The following is a 19,682-nucleotide window of genomic DNA, read 5'->3' as shown; positions in this document are numbered from 1 at the left end:
CTGACATTCCACATTCTAAAACATCTCCCATTTCTGACATAGCCTATGCCAATGTTTCTTGGTGAATATTCTGACATTTAATGTCCTAAGTCTCTTTTAGTTCCAATATTCTGTATTCTAAGGTGCCTCCCAGCTCTGACATTCAATATGGTAGGGTTCCTCTCAGGCTGCCACTCCATGTCCTAAGGTCTTCCCTGGCTCTAACAATCTATATCCTATATTGGAGGATTTGCCTCCAATAATCCGCACTCTGGCTTTCTAGGGGTCATTATCAATCATCCAGTTTTTAGAGATTTTGTGCCTAGTGCAAATACTGAGTGCAAAGAAAGAGTAGAAGAAAGGTGCTGAAGGAACAGCTCCTCTTATCCCTGCCTTCCTCCTACAGTCTCCCGGTCCCCAAGGAGATTCATCTGTCTTATATCCCAAATTGACTACTTGTTCTGATCTCTAGCATCCATTCTAAACTTGGGAACCCCCCCCTCCCACAAACTGGAGAACACCTGACTATAAACAAGTCTGGAGACCTGCTTCTCAGAATGCTTCGGAGGGGATCCCTGTGCAGATCCAGGGGCCAATAAATTACCTCCAGGATTCTTTCTGAATCTGAAAGCCCGTGGTTCCAATTCTGGATCTGGCTGAGCAGCAGGGCAAGTGGCACTGATCAGCTACCCCTACCCTCAGGCACCTCATTGGGCAGAGAAGGAAAAGGCAGGAACATCCTCAAATGCCTTCTTTAGGCAAGACACAATTCCCTTTCCCCATTAGCAAAAGATGATATCTCCAAGGTCAGAGCTAAGCAGATGGTCCCAATATCTGTCAGTGAAGAACAGCCCCAAGGCCCCAGAGCCTTGCAAGATTCCATGAGGAAAAGATCCTGAGCCTGGCAGCCCTGAACTCAGGTTCAAATCTCTGCTCTGACACTTAATAGCTGTGTGATTATAAACATGTTACAACCTCTGTGAGCCTCAGTTTCCTCGTAATGGAGGTGATATTTCTTAATAATAATTGTTCTTGAGAGGCAATCAATTTGTAAAACTTAAATCCCTCACTACCAAGATGTGAGCTGTTATCATAGGTGGGCCCCAATGCAAGGTCACACACCTTCCCTTCTGTCTTATTCTTGTCTACACAGAGCAACATCAATTGAAACTCAAATACTCCCCTAAAGGGTCTCTTTTTACCTCCATTGTGTGCAAGATGAAGGGAAGATTTTGTCTTGAATACCAACCTGGTGTACTCAGGGATGGTATTTCAGAAAGAATGCCAAATGAAGCATCGGAAAATTAGGAGTCCAGTCTACTCTGTGACACCAACTTGCTGGGTGACTTTCACTAAGTTACATTACTTCTTAGGGTTTCAACTTCCTTCTCTGTAGAATGTAAGCCCCTAGAGGGCAAGGATAGTTTTATTTTCACCTTTACATCCCTAGTGCCTGCCACAGTGCTTAGCCCAAGGCACAAAGGAAACTTCCAACTCAAACATCTCATGACTATATTTCTTTTTTCTTTTTGTAACCTCAGTGCTCAGAACAGTGTCTATTCCCCTTTTTTAGAACTAGAAACAAAGAAGATGCACACTGAATAGGAAAGGGCTGAAAAAAACTGTGCCAGAGGGATGGAATAGAATATTCCTGTGCCATGATGAGAAATGTGAAAAATTCAGAAACAATGAAGGGGAAGATTTGTATGACATGATACAGACTTGAATTAAGAAGGCTCAAGAAAAAAATACATATAAGTCAATTACAGCAATTCCTTTGGAGAGATCAACCAGGAGTACAATAAACTTTAGTAAGAAATGGGTCAATCAGACAATCAGCAAGCATTCACTAAGCTCCCCCCACCCGTGTACCAGGCACTGTACTAGGCATAAAATGATTTCTATTTATCAATCAGCTTCTATCCTAGCTAGAAAGGACCTCTGAGATACTTGACTGCCTCTAACTCTCTCGTTTTACAGATGAAAAAAGGCAAGGTCACCCAGGGAAAATGTGGCTAAGCTAGAATTTAGCCCCAAAATCCAGCTAGCACCCCACCTGCCTATCTATGAGAAATCTGAGGGAAAGGGTCTAGAGAGTATTCATCTGAGAGAAACAAACATGATTGTTCCAACCTGGCAAAGTGATTTGGTGCTAAGGACAGCAGGAAAGGATGGAGAATGGAAATCTGTTTTGCCTCTTGTAGCCAGGGCCATGAATCTCGATTTATCTCAGGCTCCAGCAGAAAGTGGATGATGGCTCAGCACTTGGAGACAAGCCCAAGTGTGGCAGGAAGTGGACTGGCTCATTCAACAGGTGCCTACCTCTCTATTCTGAGAACTGGTCCTGTGATGACTGAGTCTACATTCAATTGAAATAAAAAAAATGATTATGAATCCTGGAGACTCTGAATGGATGGCATGCCTTTCATCCTGAGACTCTTAAAGTCCTGAATCCTCCCAGGTTTTCTATTTTAAAACCTGCTGGGGTGACAAGAGCCTGGGAGGCAGGGGAAGAGTGGTGAGTCAAAGGCTTCCCTTCCCCTCCCTACTTGGCCCCCTCCCCATCCTCCAATTGCAGCAGAATGATGCAATGTCTTCCTTTCCACGTTCCTTCTCCATATTTCCCTACAACATCCAAGCTCTTTGAGCATCCCAAAGAAAATTCAGCACAAGTCCAGGGTCTACTGTCAGAGGTGCCAAGATTCATTCAGTCACTCAATCAATTACTAAGCATGTGCTGGGTACCATGCTAAGCATTAGGTTGGAATCCAGCCTCTTCACGTTCTGCCTGTATGACTCTGTATAAATCATTGCCTCTCCCTGGACCTCAGTTTCCTCATCTGTGTAATTATGGACTGTTTACAAATTAACAAGATTAGAAAACTTCCTTGCTGGTCCCTTCCAGCAAGAAATCCCTGGGCCCATATTAAGTCACTGTGAGTAGGGAAGAGCATGAGAGAAGGAGAATGAAACCAGGTCCCCAGAAGTTTTTACTTCTAGACCCAGCTCTTTCACAACCCTGGAGCCTCAGTCTCCTTCCCTATAATATGAGATGAGGGGCTGGATGACCATCCTAGGAACTATGGTTCCCTGTAACAGGAAGGGAGATCAAAAGAGCTCCCTATCAACTATACCCTCTGAGCCTCAGCTATAAAATGGACCCCAAAATCTCTTCTCTGCTCCCTCACCTTATTAAGTGGCTGGGACTCTGTAAATGAGGCTAAATAAAATCCAAAGTTCCAAAGTTCACTATTGTAAAGTCTCAGATCCATGTTATATGGGTCCTGTTTGGCATCTCAAAAGCATTGAAAAAATACCCCTCTTCCAAACATACTCACATCCCACTGGCCTTGGTAAAGTGCCTAGAATGCCACATTACTCACCTTCCTCCTTGGGGTTAAAGGACTGATGTGAAGAAATAAGGCCCTACTTAGCAGGGGAAATTAGGTAAAGAAGGGAGAAGAGGGTATGTGGCCAGAGAAATGCCTCCTGGGAGGTTAGGAAAAGCTTCACAACAAGTCCAGAAGGTTCCTTCCCTCCTATTCTTCTAACATCATTGAGCACTGTCAGCAAATCCTTCTCTTAATTCTGTCCAGACTTTCTTAGACTTAAAAGTTCTACTGGGGAATTTGGGGAAAGGCTGAAATAAATCAGAAGACACCAAAGTTGAAGCCATCCACACTGACAAAGGCCTGGCAGCTGCCTCCTGTTTAACTCTTCCTTGACCCTGTCTATCTCTCTGAGTGCAGGGCTTGCCCTCAGCACATGGCTGTGCCTGGCTCTGGGACCTCTTGTCTTCCTGAGGCCTGGGTAGTCTTAGCTCTCCCCTGAGATGCTGCTTGACATCCTTCTCTAATGAGCTTGGCCCAATCCATACCTGTCCATGAGTCTGTGTCACATTAAAGCTAATAGTATAAGTGTCACTTCATTCAAGGAAGCAGCATCTAAGACCTGCTGTTCTGTGTGTGCCCTGAGCAGACTCTGTCTACAATGTGTGGTCAATTATAGGCAGATCCTAAATTTTAGGAAGGGCAACCAAGATGAAGAATTGCTTCTAAATCATGCCGTATGAGGAGAGGCAAAAAGAACTGGGATTGTTTATCCCAGAGAACAGAGGGCTTGAAGGGTGGAGGGATGGGGGAGCCTGACACCTAGGAGGCTGCTCTGTGGAAGGGACAGTCCTTCCCCCCTCCAAATCCCCAAAACCGCCATGAGCAATCAACAAAATCCAATCTTTTCCTGGATCAAAACAGAGCCTCCAGTCCCCAACCTTCTACCAAATTCCAGCTACCTATGGAACCTGGGCACTGACCTACTTAAAGAATAGGTAAAACTAAATCATATGGCACCCTCATGGACTGCTGGCACAACCACCTTAAGGAGACATGGAACTGATCACCCAGTCTGATGTTGTGCTTTTTCACTGTGGGCTAGTCTGGCCTCAGTTTCCTTGTCTGAAAAATGAAGGGCTTTTACCACCACAATCTCTCCAGTCAACCCCTTCTCCACACTCACCCAGCAACCCACTTAGCTGAGGCTCTCCTCACCTCTAGCCTGGGTTATTGTACAGCCTCTTTATTGGGCCCCAGGCTTCCAGTCTCTCCTTACTCCTCAACACTGCTGCCAAAGAGATCGTTTGCCCTTGGCCACTACAGCTAAATTATTCCCTTAATACATCAGCCCCAGGAGCTCCCACCTGGGTCTAGAATCAATGATCATCTCCTCTGTTTAGCTTCAGCCCATCCCTCCAGGCTCCTTGTCCATCTCTCCCCCTTTTTACATTCTACAGACTAGTCAGACCCCACCCCAACCCTATCCCTCTGTTCAACACACATCATTCATCTCCTACTTGTACCTTGACACTGACCATCTCTCTTTTCCTGCAATGCTTTCCCTCATCATCTATATACCACTGAATCTCCCTCTTCCTTTTATTTTTTAAAACCTTTGCCTTCTGTCTTAGAATCAATACTGGGTATCAGTTCCAAAGCAGAAGAGTGGTAAGGGCTAGGCAATGAGGGTTAAGTGACTTGCCCAGGGTCACACAGCTAGGAAGTGTCTGAGGCTAGATTTGAACCTACAATCTCTGGTCTCTGAGCCTGGCTTTCTATCCACTGAACCATCTAGTTATCCCCCCATCCCATCCCTTTCTTTAAGCTATAGTTCCAACACCACATTCCACATCAAATTTTTCTTCTTTCCCAGTTGTTAGCCCCCTTCCTCCCCACATGCTTCGTATTAAACCACCAGTAGCTATTCTGTGCCCACTTCTCAAGTGAAATGGAAAGTCCTTCAAGGCACAAATGGTTTCATTCATTGTATTTGAATCACCAGACCCTGGCACAAGGCCTAGAATAGAGTAGGGACTTAACAAAGGCTTATTAATGGGTTGATTTACATGATCTCTAACTGGAATTGTTATGATCCCATAACTCATAGGAAATAGCTTCAGAGCTGGGAGGAACTTTACAAAAAAGAAAACTGAGGCCTAGAGAACCTAGGATTTATCCAGGGTCACACAACTAGTAAGTGTCAGACACAGGATTCAAATCCAGACTCTACATCCAGCTTTTGGCTTGCATTCATTTCCACATGGAATCCCATTTCTCCCAGAGGGAAGACCCTAGAATTCCAACTCTTACTTTTCAAAAAATATAATGGCGGTAACTAATACTTGGGAGCAAGTAGGTGGTACAATAGAGAAAATGCTGGGCCTCTAAGTTCAAATCCAGCCTCAGACACTAACTATGTGACCCTGGGCAAATCACTTCACCCTGTTTGCCTCGTTTCCTCCTCCATCAAATGGAGAAAGAAATGGCAGACCATTCCAGTATTTCTGCCAAGAACACCCCAAGAAGGTCATGAGTGTCAACAACTAATATTTCTTATGACTCCAGGTCAGAAAACTCTGAATGTGTTATCTCACACACCCTCCCAATCACCCTGGGTGGTAAGTACTAAAGGTATTATTTTCACCCCCATTTTAAAGGTGAGGAAACTTGAGTCTCAGATTGCTTTTGTTCAAGGTCACAAAGCAAGTAAATGTCAGAGCTTGAACTCAGCCTAGGTCTTGACTGCCCAATCCAGTTTCATTCCACCCCACTAATAAGGAATGAGATAAGAGATCTGTAATAATTAAAAAAAATATTTCTTTCTACCCAGAGATATATATTTTATAAAGTTTATTAGGAAGGGTAGACAATCATCCCTAAGTAACCTGACCACATGGAGCCTAGCCTGCCAGTCTCTTCCTCATTCCCCCTTTACCTCCTGTACTCTCTCTCCTCCCATGGTTCTCCCCTTGGTCTTCTCCCAGGTCTCCCCCGATCTGCCCCAAACCTTAACTTTTATTGATCCTTAACTTTTATTGACTTGTGCAACTATGGTATGTCAGGAATGTTTGATAGACAGGTAAAGTTACTCAGGAAGGGGAGGGGATGAGCTTCCTTGATACAGATCTCAAAGGGTCAGTAGATCCACCAAGTATAAACTTCTGGTAATTACAAAGACTTTATTTCTAATATGGTATCAATAGAGATGACCCTTACAAACAAAAACTTCTTCATTCATTTCTAATGGTAGAAAGGGGTCTTGATCCCATCAAGTTGAAGAACCTCTACCCTATGCTACCCTGCCTCTCAAAGATGAAGTTTGAACAGCCCTTATGGGCCAAATTGGTTTTGAGATTTCCTGATGGGAATTCATTTGGGGGGAAATGGGGTGGCAAATGTCTATATGGAGTGGGAGGTTGGGCAGGGAAAAGAATGATACGATATGGATGTGCCTCCAGAGGCAGCTGTAAATAGGTCTCTCTAGAAAAGTATGAACTAGGCAGGAGAGACCTGGGTTCAAATCTCACCTCATTGCTTAGGGGCAAATCACTTAACCTGTCTGAAGCTTCTTTCTTAATTTGTAAAATTGGGATAATTATGATCATCAAGGATGTTGCTGTTTCAGCAAAGTGCTTATTAAGCCTTGCAATGTCAATGACCACAATAATAACATTTCTGCAGCACTTTAATATATTTGCAAAGCGCTTGAAAAAATATCATCTCTTTTGGCTTCTCATAACAACACTGGAAGGGAGGAGCTGTTATCCCCATTTTACAGAAGAGGAACCGGGAGCAGGTAGAGATGACATGACACGCCCAGAATCACATTGCTAGTAAGTGCCTGCATCAGAATTTGAACCCAAGATTTCCCAGCCCCAGAACTGACAGTGTCCAGTGCTTTACAAACTTTCAGTGGCCATATAAAGGCCTGCTATGGTTCTAATGATCTTAATGTCTACCATAGTGGCAGAGTAACCACGATAAAGAGTCCCCGGGGCTTCAGATGACCAGAAGCAGAGAGAAGGGAGGGGGGAATTGAGGAGCAGATGCCGCGGAGTATTGTGGGATATACAGGGGCAGGAGAAAGGAACCGCGCATTGCGCGAGGAACTAAGAAATTCAGAGGAGCAAGCCAGAGCGCCGAACCTTACCGTGGGCATTATGGGATACAAGGGGAAGGGGAGGAGTCATCATCCCCGCCACGATTCGTTCCTGACGTAAACGTAGTCCCGTCGCCTAGCCGGAAGTGACGATTCCGTACCATGGCCACGCTTCGGTTCAGCACTTTTTTTTCTCCGTCTAAGGCCGGGACGCATTTCCGGGCTTCGCTTCCTTTTACGGCGCTGCGGCCCCGCCCCACCCTCCACCTCTCCTGCCTAAGAGAGACGGACTGCGCGCTTTCTCTCTGCCTTACGACAGGGCTGGCCGTGCCGCGCCGCGCCGCTTTACGGCACCGGGTTCTGCGCACGCAGCCCAGGCCCTTTCCTGCTCGGCCGGCAGAGAGTGAAATCGGGCGCTGGGACTGCGCCCGGAACCATCCGTCTCCATCGGGACTGGCTGAGGCTGGAGCAGGTGAGCGGCGCCGGCCCCGGAGCCAGGGAACCCGTGGAAGCTCCATGGCGCGTGCGGGGCCCGGCGCCTGGGCACCCCGCCGGACCTGGCCCCCGGCTGCCCGGGCCGTCTCCGGTCTCGGTTTACCCTCCTGTAAAGTGGGGCCGGGAAAGGGCTTGGTTTGCCTCCTTATGACGGGCCAGATCATCAGCCACTGGCCCCATTTATAGCGGGAGAGACTGAAGCTCAGAAACAGGCAGGGACCCCCGCCAGGGCCACCCCTCCCCCAAGGTCTGAGAGCTCTCAGTCAAGTCGTCTTCCTTATGTTCCTGAGTCCCAGCAGGGACTAAAGACTAAATCGGGAGGGAGCCGGACCAGGGCGTATCCACACTCACCCACGGGAATCCTAGTATTGCCTGCCCGGAATTATCGAGGTCTATTCCATTCAACATTCAGCGGGATTAAAAAAAGACAGGCCTAGAGATTGGAGATCCTGGATACAAATGTGGCCTCAGATACTTCCTAGCTGTGTGACCCTGGGCAAGTCACTTAATATCCATTGCACAACCTTTACTGCCTTGGAGCCAATATCTGTACAATGTTACATATACATACAATTCATACAATATTGATTTTAAGATGGAAGGTAAAGGGTAAAGAAATAAATGACTGGGGTCAGAGTGTGACAGCTCTACAGGCTTAGCTAGATTTATGTATAAAGTGACCCCATGCCCACCCCAAGTTCATACTGCCCAGAGGAAAATCCTTGGAAGACCCAAAGATAGCCATTGCCCCTCAGGGCCACATTGAACTTTTTTGAAGGAGCCAGGAGTCCAGGCAGGGGGCACTGATGAGTCTTAGACCTCCAATCTCCAAACTCTAATTCAGCTACCCTAAAGTTGGGCAGGGTTGTATGCCCTGATGCTTCTTTTAATGGCTGCCCTAGTGCTTGGGCAACTCCTCCTGGCTGTGACCTTCCTTGTTTTTTTAAGGTGTCAGAAGATGGCCAAATTCGTGACTCCAGTGATCCAGGATAACCCCTCTGGCTGGGGCCCTTGTGCTGTCCCTGAGCAGTTTCGGGACATGCCCTATCAGCCCTTCAGTAAGGGAGATCGGCTGGGAAAGGTAATTGTGGGTCAGCAAAGATTCCTGTCTTTCAAGCCCTCAGTGCTGGAGTTTCCATTGTCTCAGAAGCACAATGCAGTATTCCTGTGAGATGCCTGCTGAGAAGGGCCATGACCCTTGGAGAGTCTATGACAGACAAGATAACTTCCCCAAGCTCCGTGGGTTGCAGCTTTGGTGTCTGGTGCTGGCTGGGGATTTCTGAGACAACAGACACTTGGCCCATTGACCCTGGGTTTTCTTTTTTTGTCACCCTGATTAGGTTGCAGACTGGACAGGGGCCACCTACCAGGATAAGAGGTATACCAGTAAGTGTTGCTACATTGACTTTATGAAGTTGGGACTAAGGAAAATGTCATATGGAAAGGATTCATCCTGCCCTGTGGCCCAGGCCCATCTCTTCCTCAGCAAAAATAAAAGGATTAAACTGGGGAGTCCCAAAGGCCCTTCTAAGCTCTAAATCACTGGTTTGGTGTATTGTCTCTTCAGATAAGTATTCCTCCCAATTTGGTGGTGGAAGTCAGTATGCTTATTTCCATGAGGAGGATGAGACCAGCTTCCAGCTTGTGGACACGGCCCGAACCCAGAAGACTGCCTACCAGAGGAATAGGATGAGGTTTGCCCAGGTAGGGCTGGACCATCTTAATGTTGTGTCCAAGCAATGTCAAAGATACCAGCTTAAAGATGTTTGGGTCTTTCCTTGGGACTTGGACTGGCTCATGGGCCATTGCTTATCATTCCAGGCAGTCTCAGACCCCTGACAGATGGTACTTGAAAGGATTTTATTCTGCAGTCTTGATTCCCTAGTACTGGACATGCTTCATGACTAGTTCCTTATTCTTTGAGGGCCCTGAACAACTCTTAGGTTAGCAGATGGTACCTACTTGCTTTGGCAAAAGAAGCTCCTTAACACCTGAAATCACAGCTTTGGTCCAAAACCAAAAACAGTAGGGAGCAAGGATACCCTGTACAGATTAGTCAAACAAGGGTGCAATGCACTGTCAGATAGAAGAAGCTGTAACCCAGCCTGGCGTGATGGAGTTTATTCACATTTCCTATAGAAGATATCCATGGACAGGCAGAGGTGGACCTGCCCCTGGAGTAAAACCAGGGTTAAATTTTAGTGGTTTTAAAATAGAAACATTTTAATATTCTCAACCATCCTTTGCTCCGTTTCTGTATATAACCTGACTCATTAACGGGGACTGATAAAACAATCATTGGAAACACAGTCTGGATGCATATTCCAAAAGAATGGTCTTGAATTGGGTCAAATGCCATGGGGGAAACCTTGAAAACTCCCAAAAGTGTTTGTCAGCCAAATCTGCTCCGTGCTGATGCCTTTTCTTAGAGTTGGGTTTCATTTGTTCTTATTAGCCCGATTAATTACTCTTGGTGGTTTTTATTGACCAGATGGTCTAGTCATGCAACATCAGCTCTTTTCAAGCAGCAAAGAAAGACTCCAATAAGACACAGTAAACTTGCTTCACCGAAAGTGGGAGTGGGAACAGCAATGCCTCCCAATTTCAAGTTTTTCCCACCTGCATCCCCAGACTGGCCTTGTTTCTAGCAGCCCTATGGTATTGTCCCCTCTTAGACCCTGTCTAATGCCATGAACATCCTCTCTTCCTTGGTCCTCAGCGGAATCTTCGGAGGGACAAGGACCGGAGAAACATGCTCCAATTCAACCTACAGACTTTGCCCAAGAGTGCCAAGCAGAAAGAGAGGTGAGGAAGGGCTCCTTATGATAGGAAGCTGCCTGCTACCCCTGGCCTGGCCTTGCCTTTCTTTTATTGCTCCTTCAGTAATTCCAGGGTTTGCTTCTCTACAGTCATCCTAAAGTAATAAGGGCCAAGCCATGGGCAATCCCGCAGGGATGCTACCACACCCTCATACTTCCCACAGTGGCTGTGACTTCAGTTCTCTGTTGATTGCTCCATTGACAAAGATGCAGGAGAATGAGACATCTCAGAGCTTTACCAGAGAAGGGTGGTCATCTGTTCATGGCTAGCCTCCTGTTAAAGTTCCATTTCTCTCTGCTTTTCAGAGACCGCATACGTCTGCAGAAGAAGTTCCAGAAGCAGTTTGGAGTGAGGCAGAAGTGGGATCAGAAATCTCAGGTAGGAGCCATCATTGAGCTCAGAATGTGGCCTGTTATCCCCACACCATCCCAGTATGTCCCCAACTCCCAAGGTACCCACTAAACCTCAGGAGGTGACCTTCCAGCCTTGATGTGTGCATGCTCCTCTTTCTTCCCTATTTCCTGCCTCCACAGAAGCCACGGGATTCTTCAGTTGAAGTCCGCAGTGACTGGGAAGTGAAAGAAGAAATGGATTTCCCTCAGTTGATGAAAATGCGTTACTTGGAGGTGTCAGAACCACAGGACATGTAAGCAGCCTTCATCCTCTGTGCTGAGGAGCTCCCAGGGCCCAGGCCACTAAGGGAGAGAGTGGGTTCACCTTCCTCCTTCCTGCCTGTCTCTTACCCACTCTATCCCCTGCAGTGAGTGCTGTGGAGCCTTGGAATACTATGACAAAGCCTTTGACCGCATCACCACAAGGAATGAGAAGCCTCTGAGGAGCATCAAGCGCATTTTCCATACTGTCACCACCACAGATGACCCTGTCATCCGAAAGGTACTCTCATTTGCTTCTGCCCTGCCAGCCTTTAAACACCCCAGACAAAAGGAGGGTGCACAGGCCTGAGAAATTCCATATTGGACTAAAGAGTCTCTAAGACACAGACCAGCTCTGACTCTTAGACACAAAGAAGGGATGGAAACCAGGATTTAAAAGTAAGACCTCAGGGGCAGCTAGTTGGCTTAATGAATAAAGTGCCAGTCCTGAGGATAGGAAATCCTAGGTTCAAATCTTGCCTCAGAGATTTCCTAGCTATATGACCCTGGACAAGTCACTTTACTCCAATTACCTAGCCCTTACCCATTCTGCCTTGAAACTGATTCTCAATATAAATTTTTTTTTTCCAAACCTTTACCTTCCATCTTGGAATCAATACTGGGTATTGATTCCGAGGCAGAAGAGTAGTAAGGACTAGGCTGTGGGGGTTAAGTGACTTGCTAAGGGTCACACAGCTGGGAAGTATCTGAGGCCAGATTTGAACCTAGGACCCTCCTGTCTCTAGGCTTGGCTCTCAATCCACTGAGCTACCAAGCTGCCCCCTCTTAGTATAAATTCCAAGACAGAAGGTAACCATTTAATAAATAAAAGTAAAGCCCCATGGCTCACATTGGAGTCAAGATAGTTTGCTCCATGGATACTCTTCCCCACCTAATCAGTGCTAAAGCAATAGGTCAAGACCTATGTGACTGGGGATCCACTGCTTGCTCTGGCTGATTTTGTATCTTACTGGACACCACAGCAAATAGCTTTAGCTGATGCTTAAGTGCCAGTTATGGGACTAGATTGCTTTTGCCCATGTGTGTGACTGATCTTTTCCTGCTTTCTTGGCAGCTGGCAAAAACCCAGGGCAATGTGTTTGCTACGGATGCCATTTTGGCCACATTGATGAGCTGCACTCGCTCGGTCTATTCCTGGGACATTGTTGTCCAGAGGGTTGGGTCCAAACTCTTTTTTGACAAAAGGGACAGCTCGGACTTTGGTGAGTTTTACTAATGGATGCTGGTGTGAAAGGCTTCCTGTGGTTAATTCAGGCCCACTGTCTGCCTTCCTGTGCCCTTGTTACTTGCTGTGATCTCGATGTCTTCTAGAGCAGGTAGAAAAGGGTCTGAAATACTGCCCCATAGTTGCTGAGAACTGCTGTTCTGGATAGCATAATGGATGCCCCTCTACTTGCCTAGCCCTCCATCATTCTCACCTTCCTGTTAACTCATAGACCTCCTGACGGTGAGTGAGACTGCTAACGAGCCCCCTCAGGACGAAGGCAACTCCTTCAACTCGCCTCGGAATCTCGCCATGGAAGCCACCTACATTAATCACAACTTCTCCCAGCAGTGCCTGAGGATGGTGAGTTTCTGTAAATTGGGCTGGGGGTTTCTGTAAATTGACATCATTAGAAGCTGGGCATTGGGGTGTGTGCCCACAGGAATGTTGTTCTTTGTACTATCAGCTTCAGACTCATTTATCACTTCCTCCCTATTCTATGCAGGGAAAGGAAAGATATAAGTTTCCCAACCCAAATCCCTTTGTGGAAGATGACATGGACAAGAACGAAATTGCCTCAGTGGCGTACCGGTAAGTCCTTTCTTTGGGGCAAACATCATGGTCCATCAGTGCTATCTATGGGCTGGAGGCCCAAGGCTGTGAGTGGGCTGCTGAGTCTTCTTTCTTGGTCGTCCCAGGTACCGAAGGTGGAAGCTTGGAGAAGATATTGACCTCATTGTCCGCTGTGAGCACGATGGAGTGATGACAGGGGCCAATGGAGAAGTGTCCTTTATCAACATTAAGACACTGAATGAGTGGGATTCCAGGGTGAGCACTCTCAGCACCCCCACCCCCAATTATCTTATGGGAAGCCAGGGATTCTGAGAGGGAGAACAGGTAGACTAGTGAGTATGTTTGGTTGTGGAGGATCTGAAGGGCAAGTGAGTGTCATGGGGCTTACAAAGCTAGAGAGAGCAGTTCAGAGCAATTGGAAAATTCTCCGAAATAATCCAGGGGAGATTTGAGAAAGAGGTTAAGCAACTTGCCTATGGTCACACAACTTGAGTCTGGGGCCTGATTTGAACTCAGGACTAGTAGACTTTAGGTCAGGTGCTCTATCTGCTACTTCATCAGCTGGCCAGCTGTTTTGTTTTTTGGTTTTGGTTTTGTTTTGAGAGGAAAGAATGAGTTCTGTTTTGGAGATGTCAAGTTCAGAGTACCTACAGGATGTCTAGTTTGAAAATTCCTACCAAGAGGCTAGGGCTAGACAAATAGAACTGGAAATGTCTAAAAATGATCTTTAAACCCATCAAGTCTTGATGAAATCCCCAAGTAAGAAGGAAAGAGGAGAGGGTCCCAGACAGCCTTGAGGATGTCCTCATTTAGTGGGTAAGATTCCTGACCAGATGTCTAGGAGTGATCCAGCCAAATCCAGCAAGGAAGGCTCATAAAAACTTGAGTAAATAAAAGAGCAGCAATGTCCAGGACTGCCAGGAAGCCCAACAGGATGAGGATTGAAAGAAAGCCACCTGGTTTGGCTACTTTGGAGAAAGTGGTCTGGGTTGAATGATGAGACATGAACCCAGGCCACAATGGGAGAAAGGACAGCAAAGGTGATCAAAACTAACCCAATAAGGCCAGGACAAGAGGTCCCCCAGATAATGAGATCCAGTGTTTTCGGAAGGATGGGGATGATACCTGGCCTGTACGTAGCCTGTGAATGCTATGATGAAGACTTCCTTTCCTTCTACCTGTCTATAGGGAACAGGAATGGTAGGGGAGAATGTGACTATTAAGTTGTGACTTGACATGGACAAAAGGAGTTTCCTCCCTAAAAGGAAGTTTCTCTGCCAGTGAACTCACAAATTAGAAGCTAACCCCATCCCCTAAGCAATCCAGGTAGAGCTGGAAGGGGCCTCTTCCATCAAACTCCTTGATTACAGTGAAATGATCTCTCCAACCCATTTGGGTAGTGAGGGACAGGGCAAAACTGGAGCCCATCTGATTGAGCTGCTGTTCCTTTGGGCTGGGCCTGCTGCCCTCCCCTTGGCTTAATTCTGCTCTGACCCAAAGTGAACTCTCCATTTTCACAGTCTTCCTCAGTGACCTTTTTTTGCCACCTCATCCAATGGAGCTTTTCCTCCATTGTCATTCTCTATCCTCAGGTGGTATCTGAATACTTGCCTTGGACTGAGGGACTGCTTAAATATCCTCGTTTCCCTCCTCTTCTTGACTCTTCCCCACCCCTACCCAATTGTCATCATTTACTATTATTTTTCCTAATTCTATCCTTCCCTCCTCTCAAAATGACCAATCTTCAAAGTGTCCATCCCTCCTTTCCATTTCCTCAACTGCACTTCATCTGCCTCATCTCCCTCCATCACTGCAGATTGAGTGTGTGTGAGTGTGTGTGTGTGTATCCTGGGCTTCAGGTCAGTGATTGAAGGGACCAAGACTTGTCCTCTTCATAGATAAATCTCAAGATTAAGACCCAACTCTCCAATTATCTGCTTGGGTCATTCCAATGCTTAGAAGTCTGGAGTGGGTGCCTGTTGCCCATAGGATCATATCCAGTCTTCTTACTCTGATATTCTGAGCCTTCTCCAGTGTAACCTGCCACCCCTCAGGGGGAGGGAAACCTGATCTAGCCTTGGACCTCTGAGTGCACCTGACACCTTCCTTCTCCTTGACTGGAGCCCCTTAATGCCCCCAAAATACTCCTTGCCCTCCCTATCTATGATTCCTTTGTGGTTCCTGCACCATTTGGGTGACCCTGTGCCTTCTTTGGTCTATCCAACCAAGCCATCTCAGCGTGTGGCAGGTGTATAGAATAGGGGCTGGGCTATGCCTCAGGATACTAAGTGCCCGCTGGTGGTCCTTTCCCCTGGCAGCACTGCAATGGTGTGGACTGGCGCCAGAAGCTGGACTCTCAGCGAGGGGCAGTCATCGCCACGGAGCTGAAGAATAACAGCTACAAGCTGGCCCGCTGGACCTGCTGTGCATTGCTGGCTGGGTCAGAGTACCTCAAGCTTGGGTAAGGATGCCTACAGCAAGGTTGGAGGGTGTGCAGGCTCCCTCTGCTATCCCCTTGGGGATCTCAGTGAAGGCTACACTGGACATCTCACTGAGTCGGCGCTTGGCCTCATCCTTCCCCCACCTCCACCTCCACCAATCTCCCACATCTGCTCACAGGTACGTGTCCCGCTACCATGTCAAAGACTCCGCTCGGCATGTTATCCTGGGCACCCAGCAGTTCAAGCCCAATGAGTTTGCCAGCCAGATCAACCTGAGTGTGGAGAATGCCTGGGGCATCTTGCGCTGTGTCATTGACATCTGCATGAAACTGGATGAGGGCAAGTACTTGATCCTCAAGGACCCCAATAAGCAGGTGATCCGTGTGTACAGCCTGCCAGATGGCACCTTCAGCTCTGATGAGGATGAGGACAATGAGGAGGAGGAAGAGGAAGAAGAAGGTGAGTCAAAGTACACATACCAGGCTCTCCAAGCCCCCTCGGACCTTGGTGGGGATGAGACTAGAATGTGGGCTTCATCCACATGATTCCCCCTGCTGGCTCTGTGGAGGTTGGGAGGGAGCTCCTCTTGGGAGAGGCTTATGTAACATGGCAGGATAGACTGTGGCTCACATCTCTAGCATAAGAACCTCCATAGTGGGTGTCCGAAGTCACAATCTCCATTATATTGCCAAAGAGAGTTGCTTACAGTCTCAGGGCTAATCAGTGACAGACCTGGACTTCCAACTCTGGGCCCCCTTAAAGAAGACATTAGAGCCAAAAGACCCCTGGAGCAAGCCACCTAAAAAGGTGTCTATTATGCTTTTGGGTGGGCCCCACCAAAATCTTCTTTTGAGAATACCTGACACAGATAAAGCTTTGGGCCAACAACTAGCAGGCCCTGGGTTCAAATCCTACACTAGACACTGACTAGCAGCAGGGCCCTGTGCCTCCCACAGGTGTGGTAACACTGTTATTCACTGACCACCTATTGAGGGACCAAAAAGTAAGATGATGGCCCCATCAGAAGCTAGAGAATGTCCAATGTTTCGAAGTCCTTGGAGACAGTAGGGAAAGGGGCTACCCTTTGCCATGCACTTACCTCCCTGTCCCTCTCTTTCAGAGGAAGAGGCCTGAGCAGGCCAGTTGAGAATAAGCACACTGCTGCCATCATCATGCCCTTGTGTCTGGGAGGGCCCAGGGGTTTCCTTGGGGACTGGCCTTGGTCACCCAAACTGGAGTTTAAAAAAAGAAATAAAGGAGGAGCCTGATGAGTCTCTTATTCTAGTTGATTGGCACAGTTCCTAAAGGGCTAGAGAGAGCACTGCTCTTGTAGAGGGTCTTTGAATGCAAATAAGGGAAATAGAGGGGCTACAAGGACTGAAGAAATGTATAGCCACACACAGTGCACTCACACCCCCTCCCCATCTCAGACCAAGCCTTAGGCATACAGAATATTTAGCTCCCAACTAACTATGAGAGTAGGCACTGCTCAGAAGAGGGAGGCTCTAGGAAAGGAAGCCCAGATTGGGTGGAATTTACCCAGCCCCCATTCCCAAGACCTGGAGGGCAGTGCCCAGGCCCTTTGGGAACCATTAGGTTTTCTTCTGATCAAATTCTACCCTCAGGTATCCCGTGAAACAGTTCCAACAATCCCTCTCCTTACTTTCCAAGTAAGTCTCCAAACTAAATATCTTGTGTTAACTCCAGCCAGCTGATGTCTGGCTGGTCCTCCCTCCCCAGAGCATCTTTAACCTCTTCTGAACATGGCACCCAGGACCAACTTGGGTGGGTGTGGGGATCAGGCCCACTCCTCTGTTCTTCACCTTATGCCATTGATGGATGTAGGCAATGGATAGTGATGGAAGCAGGACCCTCATCTTGTATTTCTCATCAGTTGGCACTAGTCCAGCATCAATTGCAGAATCTGTATTAACTGTTCCATATTATTAATCCCTCCGAATGGTTCCATGCTCCAGTTTTGTGCCGTTCTGTATTATTGTTTATATTGTTCTGTATTTAACTTAGTTCTGAACTGTTAGCCATTATTGATCACTTCTAGTGGTCAACTGTACTGTAGCCTCCTATGTTCCCATCTTTGATGAAGGCATTCCAGAAGGGTAGTAAGACCTCTCCTACACTGACAAATGAGGGCAGGTAGAACAATGCAGGGGAAACATGGTACATGCACACAAAGGGCTCTGGCAGACCACAGGGATCCCCCAAACAAATCAAAACCACACCTCTACCTGAATTTGGACCCTCTTCAGTCCCATTTTCCAGGATTTGGGCCTTACAGGCCCAGGGTTAGGCTATTCTGAGAAAAGGTGGTTTTCCTGGAATGGGAGACAAGCCAAACAAACCCTGATCCACACCTGGGGCTATCATATTCTCTTAGAAACCTCTTCAAATAAAATTCTTTCATACTTGTGAATCGATCTGAGTTTTGAGCTTCCCATTCTTGGGGCTAGACCCTGCTACAAATTTGGGTGTTTTCCAACACTATCCTTAAGAAGAGGCCAAAGAACCTAGACTTTGTAGCTGCTTGGTGGCCTTGGATGCCTACCTACATCTGCTTAGGACTGGTCCTTTCCGTTCTAAGATACCAAGGGCTCTGCCCTGACTGCTCTTAACCAGTCTTCTTCACTGCCACCTCATTGCAATGGGAAGGTAGCCATCCCTCCTTAGTCTATGTCTGGGGAGGTGAGTGGCGAGTTCTGAAAAGTCCTGGGCATCTGGCGCTTGGACTCCAGGCCCTGCTGCACTTATCTGAGGACCATTCAAGGCCATTCCCTACACTCCGGTCTGAGTGATAGGGTTCCCTGTTAGCCAAACTTGGACCCCAAAAAGCAGAAGGGCCTCAAGTCCCCTGGGCTCCTGAAGGCCAAGCTAGCAAAGGCTTTTGTCTATGTGGCAAGCCCAGCCAGGCCAGATCTGGTGATAGAGGGCAATCTGAGAGGGAGCAGGAGCATGAACAAAGCCATCTTCTGCTTATCAGCCAGACCAAGCAATGGCACCCAGAAGGTCTTCATCCATGGGAGCCTCTTTGCTGGTTCCCACCTTCATTCTCCATCTCTGGCTCATCCAGGGGTAACTAATACCTCAAGCTATATCAGGAGACAAGGAAACCCAAGTGTATTATAAAATAGTCCAAAGCACCCATTGTGTGTGTCCAAACTAGTCAATAGCTTCCATTTATTCTGCTCAATCCAGCCAGCTTTTGAACCTGAGACCAGGGGGCTCTTTCAGCTCTTCTGGGGAGACCTTTCATCAACCAGAGCTTGGACGTCTTCCTTCCCCCCCCCAAAAAAAAACCCGACTTGGCTCCCTATGACTCACAGGCCCAACTGCTCTTCCCTCCCAACACCCCCTGCTTTGTTACATCTAGCCAGAGGTTACCCCTGCCCAGGCTTTTCCCAGCCTTGTTCTTGAGAACAATGCAATCACCCCATCACCCTGGAGAGGGGGAGGAAGGTAGGTCTTAGCCCCAGTCTTTAGATGGGGAATCCAAGGCATAGAGAATGGGGGCAGATCCTGGAACCCAGGACTCCTGGCTCTGATGACCCACCTGGGCAGGGAGCAGGTCGGAGATCTGAGACCCTCAGTGCTGGGCCCAGGATGGCACGGGAGTGCCTCTGAGGTAGAATTTGAACATAGATCCAAGGCATTATCCATTGTGTTAGGCTACCTTCAGCTGCTGTATTTGAACCCAGAACCTCAGTCTCCAAAGCCAGTGTTTTCCCCACCACCACCGTTCCCAGTGAAACTCCTATCACAGACCAGGGAGCTTCTTAAAGCCCCCCAGTGATGGGGATCTCACTATCTGTCAAAGCGGCTCGCCCCTTCTCCGGCATCTTTCCTGGTATCCTGTGAAAATGTGCCTCCCTGGGTGCAACTTGGAGAAATAGGGTAAGGTTGGACTGGAAGGGAATTCTCAGTTGTTCTGTCCCTTTAAATCTTGGCGGGTCCCCTGACACGTGACTCGGGAGTCGGGCGGCACGTGTACGCAGTTGCAGCACAGTCCCGGCGTGCCTCGCGCCGTCACGTGACGCCCACCCCTAACCCGCC

At 47.7% G+C, this 19,682-nt stretch overlaps 1 protein-coding gene across 2 annotated transcripts; it reads left to right on the top strand.

Moving 5' to 3' along the window:
* The first annotated feature begins 7,673 nt into the window (after positions 1-7,673).
* Positions 7,674-16,896, top strand: EIF3D (eukaryotic translation initiation factor 3 subunit D). 2 transcript variants are annotated; one of them, XM_007503425.2, is made up of 15 exons: positions 7,674-7,882; positions 8,854-8,986; positions 9,246-9,291; positions 9,473-9,609; positions 10,625-10,710; positions 11,031-11,103; positions 11,259-11,371; positions 11,487-11,619; positions 12,454-12,601; positions 12,836-12,966; positions 13,109-13,194; positions 13,302-13,431; positions 15,495-15,637; positions 15,796-16,076; positions 16,738-16,896. In XM_007503425.2, the coding sequence occupies exons 2-15, from the start codon at positions 8,864-8,866 to the stop codon at positions 16,749-16,751; spliced, it is 1,644 nt and encodes a 547-aa protein (XP_007503487.1). In that variant the 5' UTR covers positions 7,674-7,882; positions 8,854-8,863; the 3' UTR covers positions 16,752-16,896. The 2 variants fall into 2 exon arrangements, with proteins under 2 accessions (XP_007503487.1, XP_056654865.1); XM_056798887.1 differs by having other exon boundaries at positions 7,712-7,882; positions 15,796-16,896.
* Positions 16,897-19,682: the final 2,786 nt, after the last annotated feature.

This window comes from Monodelphis domestica, chromosome 5 (assembly GCF_027887165.1).
Source record: "Monodelphis domestica isolate mMonDom1 chromosome 5, mMonDom1.pri, whole genome shotgun sequence".
In the NCBI taxonomy this organism is placed as follows: Eukaryota; Metazoa; Chordata; class Mammalia; order Didelphimorphia; family Didelphidae; genus Monodelphis; species Monodelphis domestica.
Note: the sequence above shows the minus strand (reverse complement) of the source record. Positions and strands in the feature narration are given on the sequence as shown.

Excerpts from the sequence above, each read along its gene's own strand:
- EIF3D (XM_056798887.1), top strand. The coding sequence starts at position 8,864 with ATGGCCAAATTCGTGACTCCAGTGATCCAGGATAACCCCTCTGGCTGG. Across the intron at positions 10,711-11,030 it reads AGTGCCAAGCAGAAAGAGAG|AGACCGCATACGTCTGCAGA; the intron begins GTGAGGAAGGGC and ends TCTGCTTTTCAG. Across the intron at positions 11,372-11,486 it reads GTGTCAGAACCACAGGACAT|TGAGTGCTGTGGAGCCTTGG; the intron begins GTAAGCAGCCTT and ends TATCCCCTGCAG.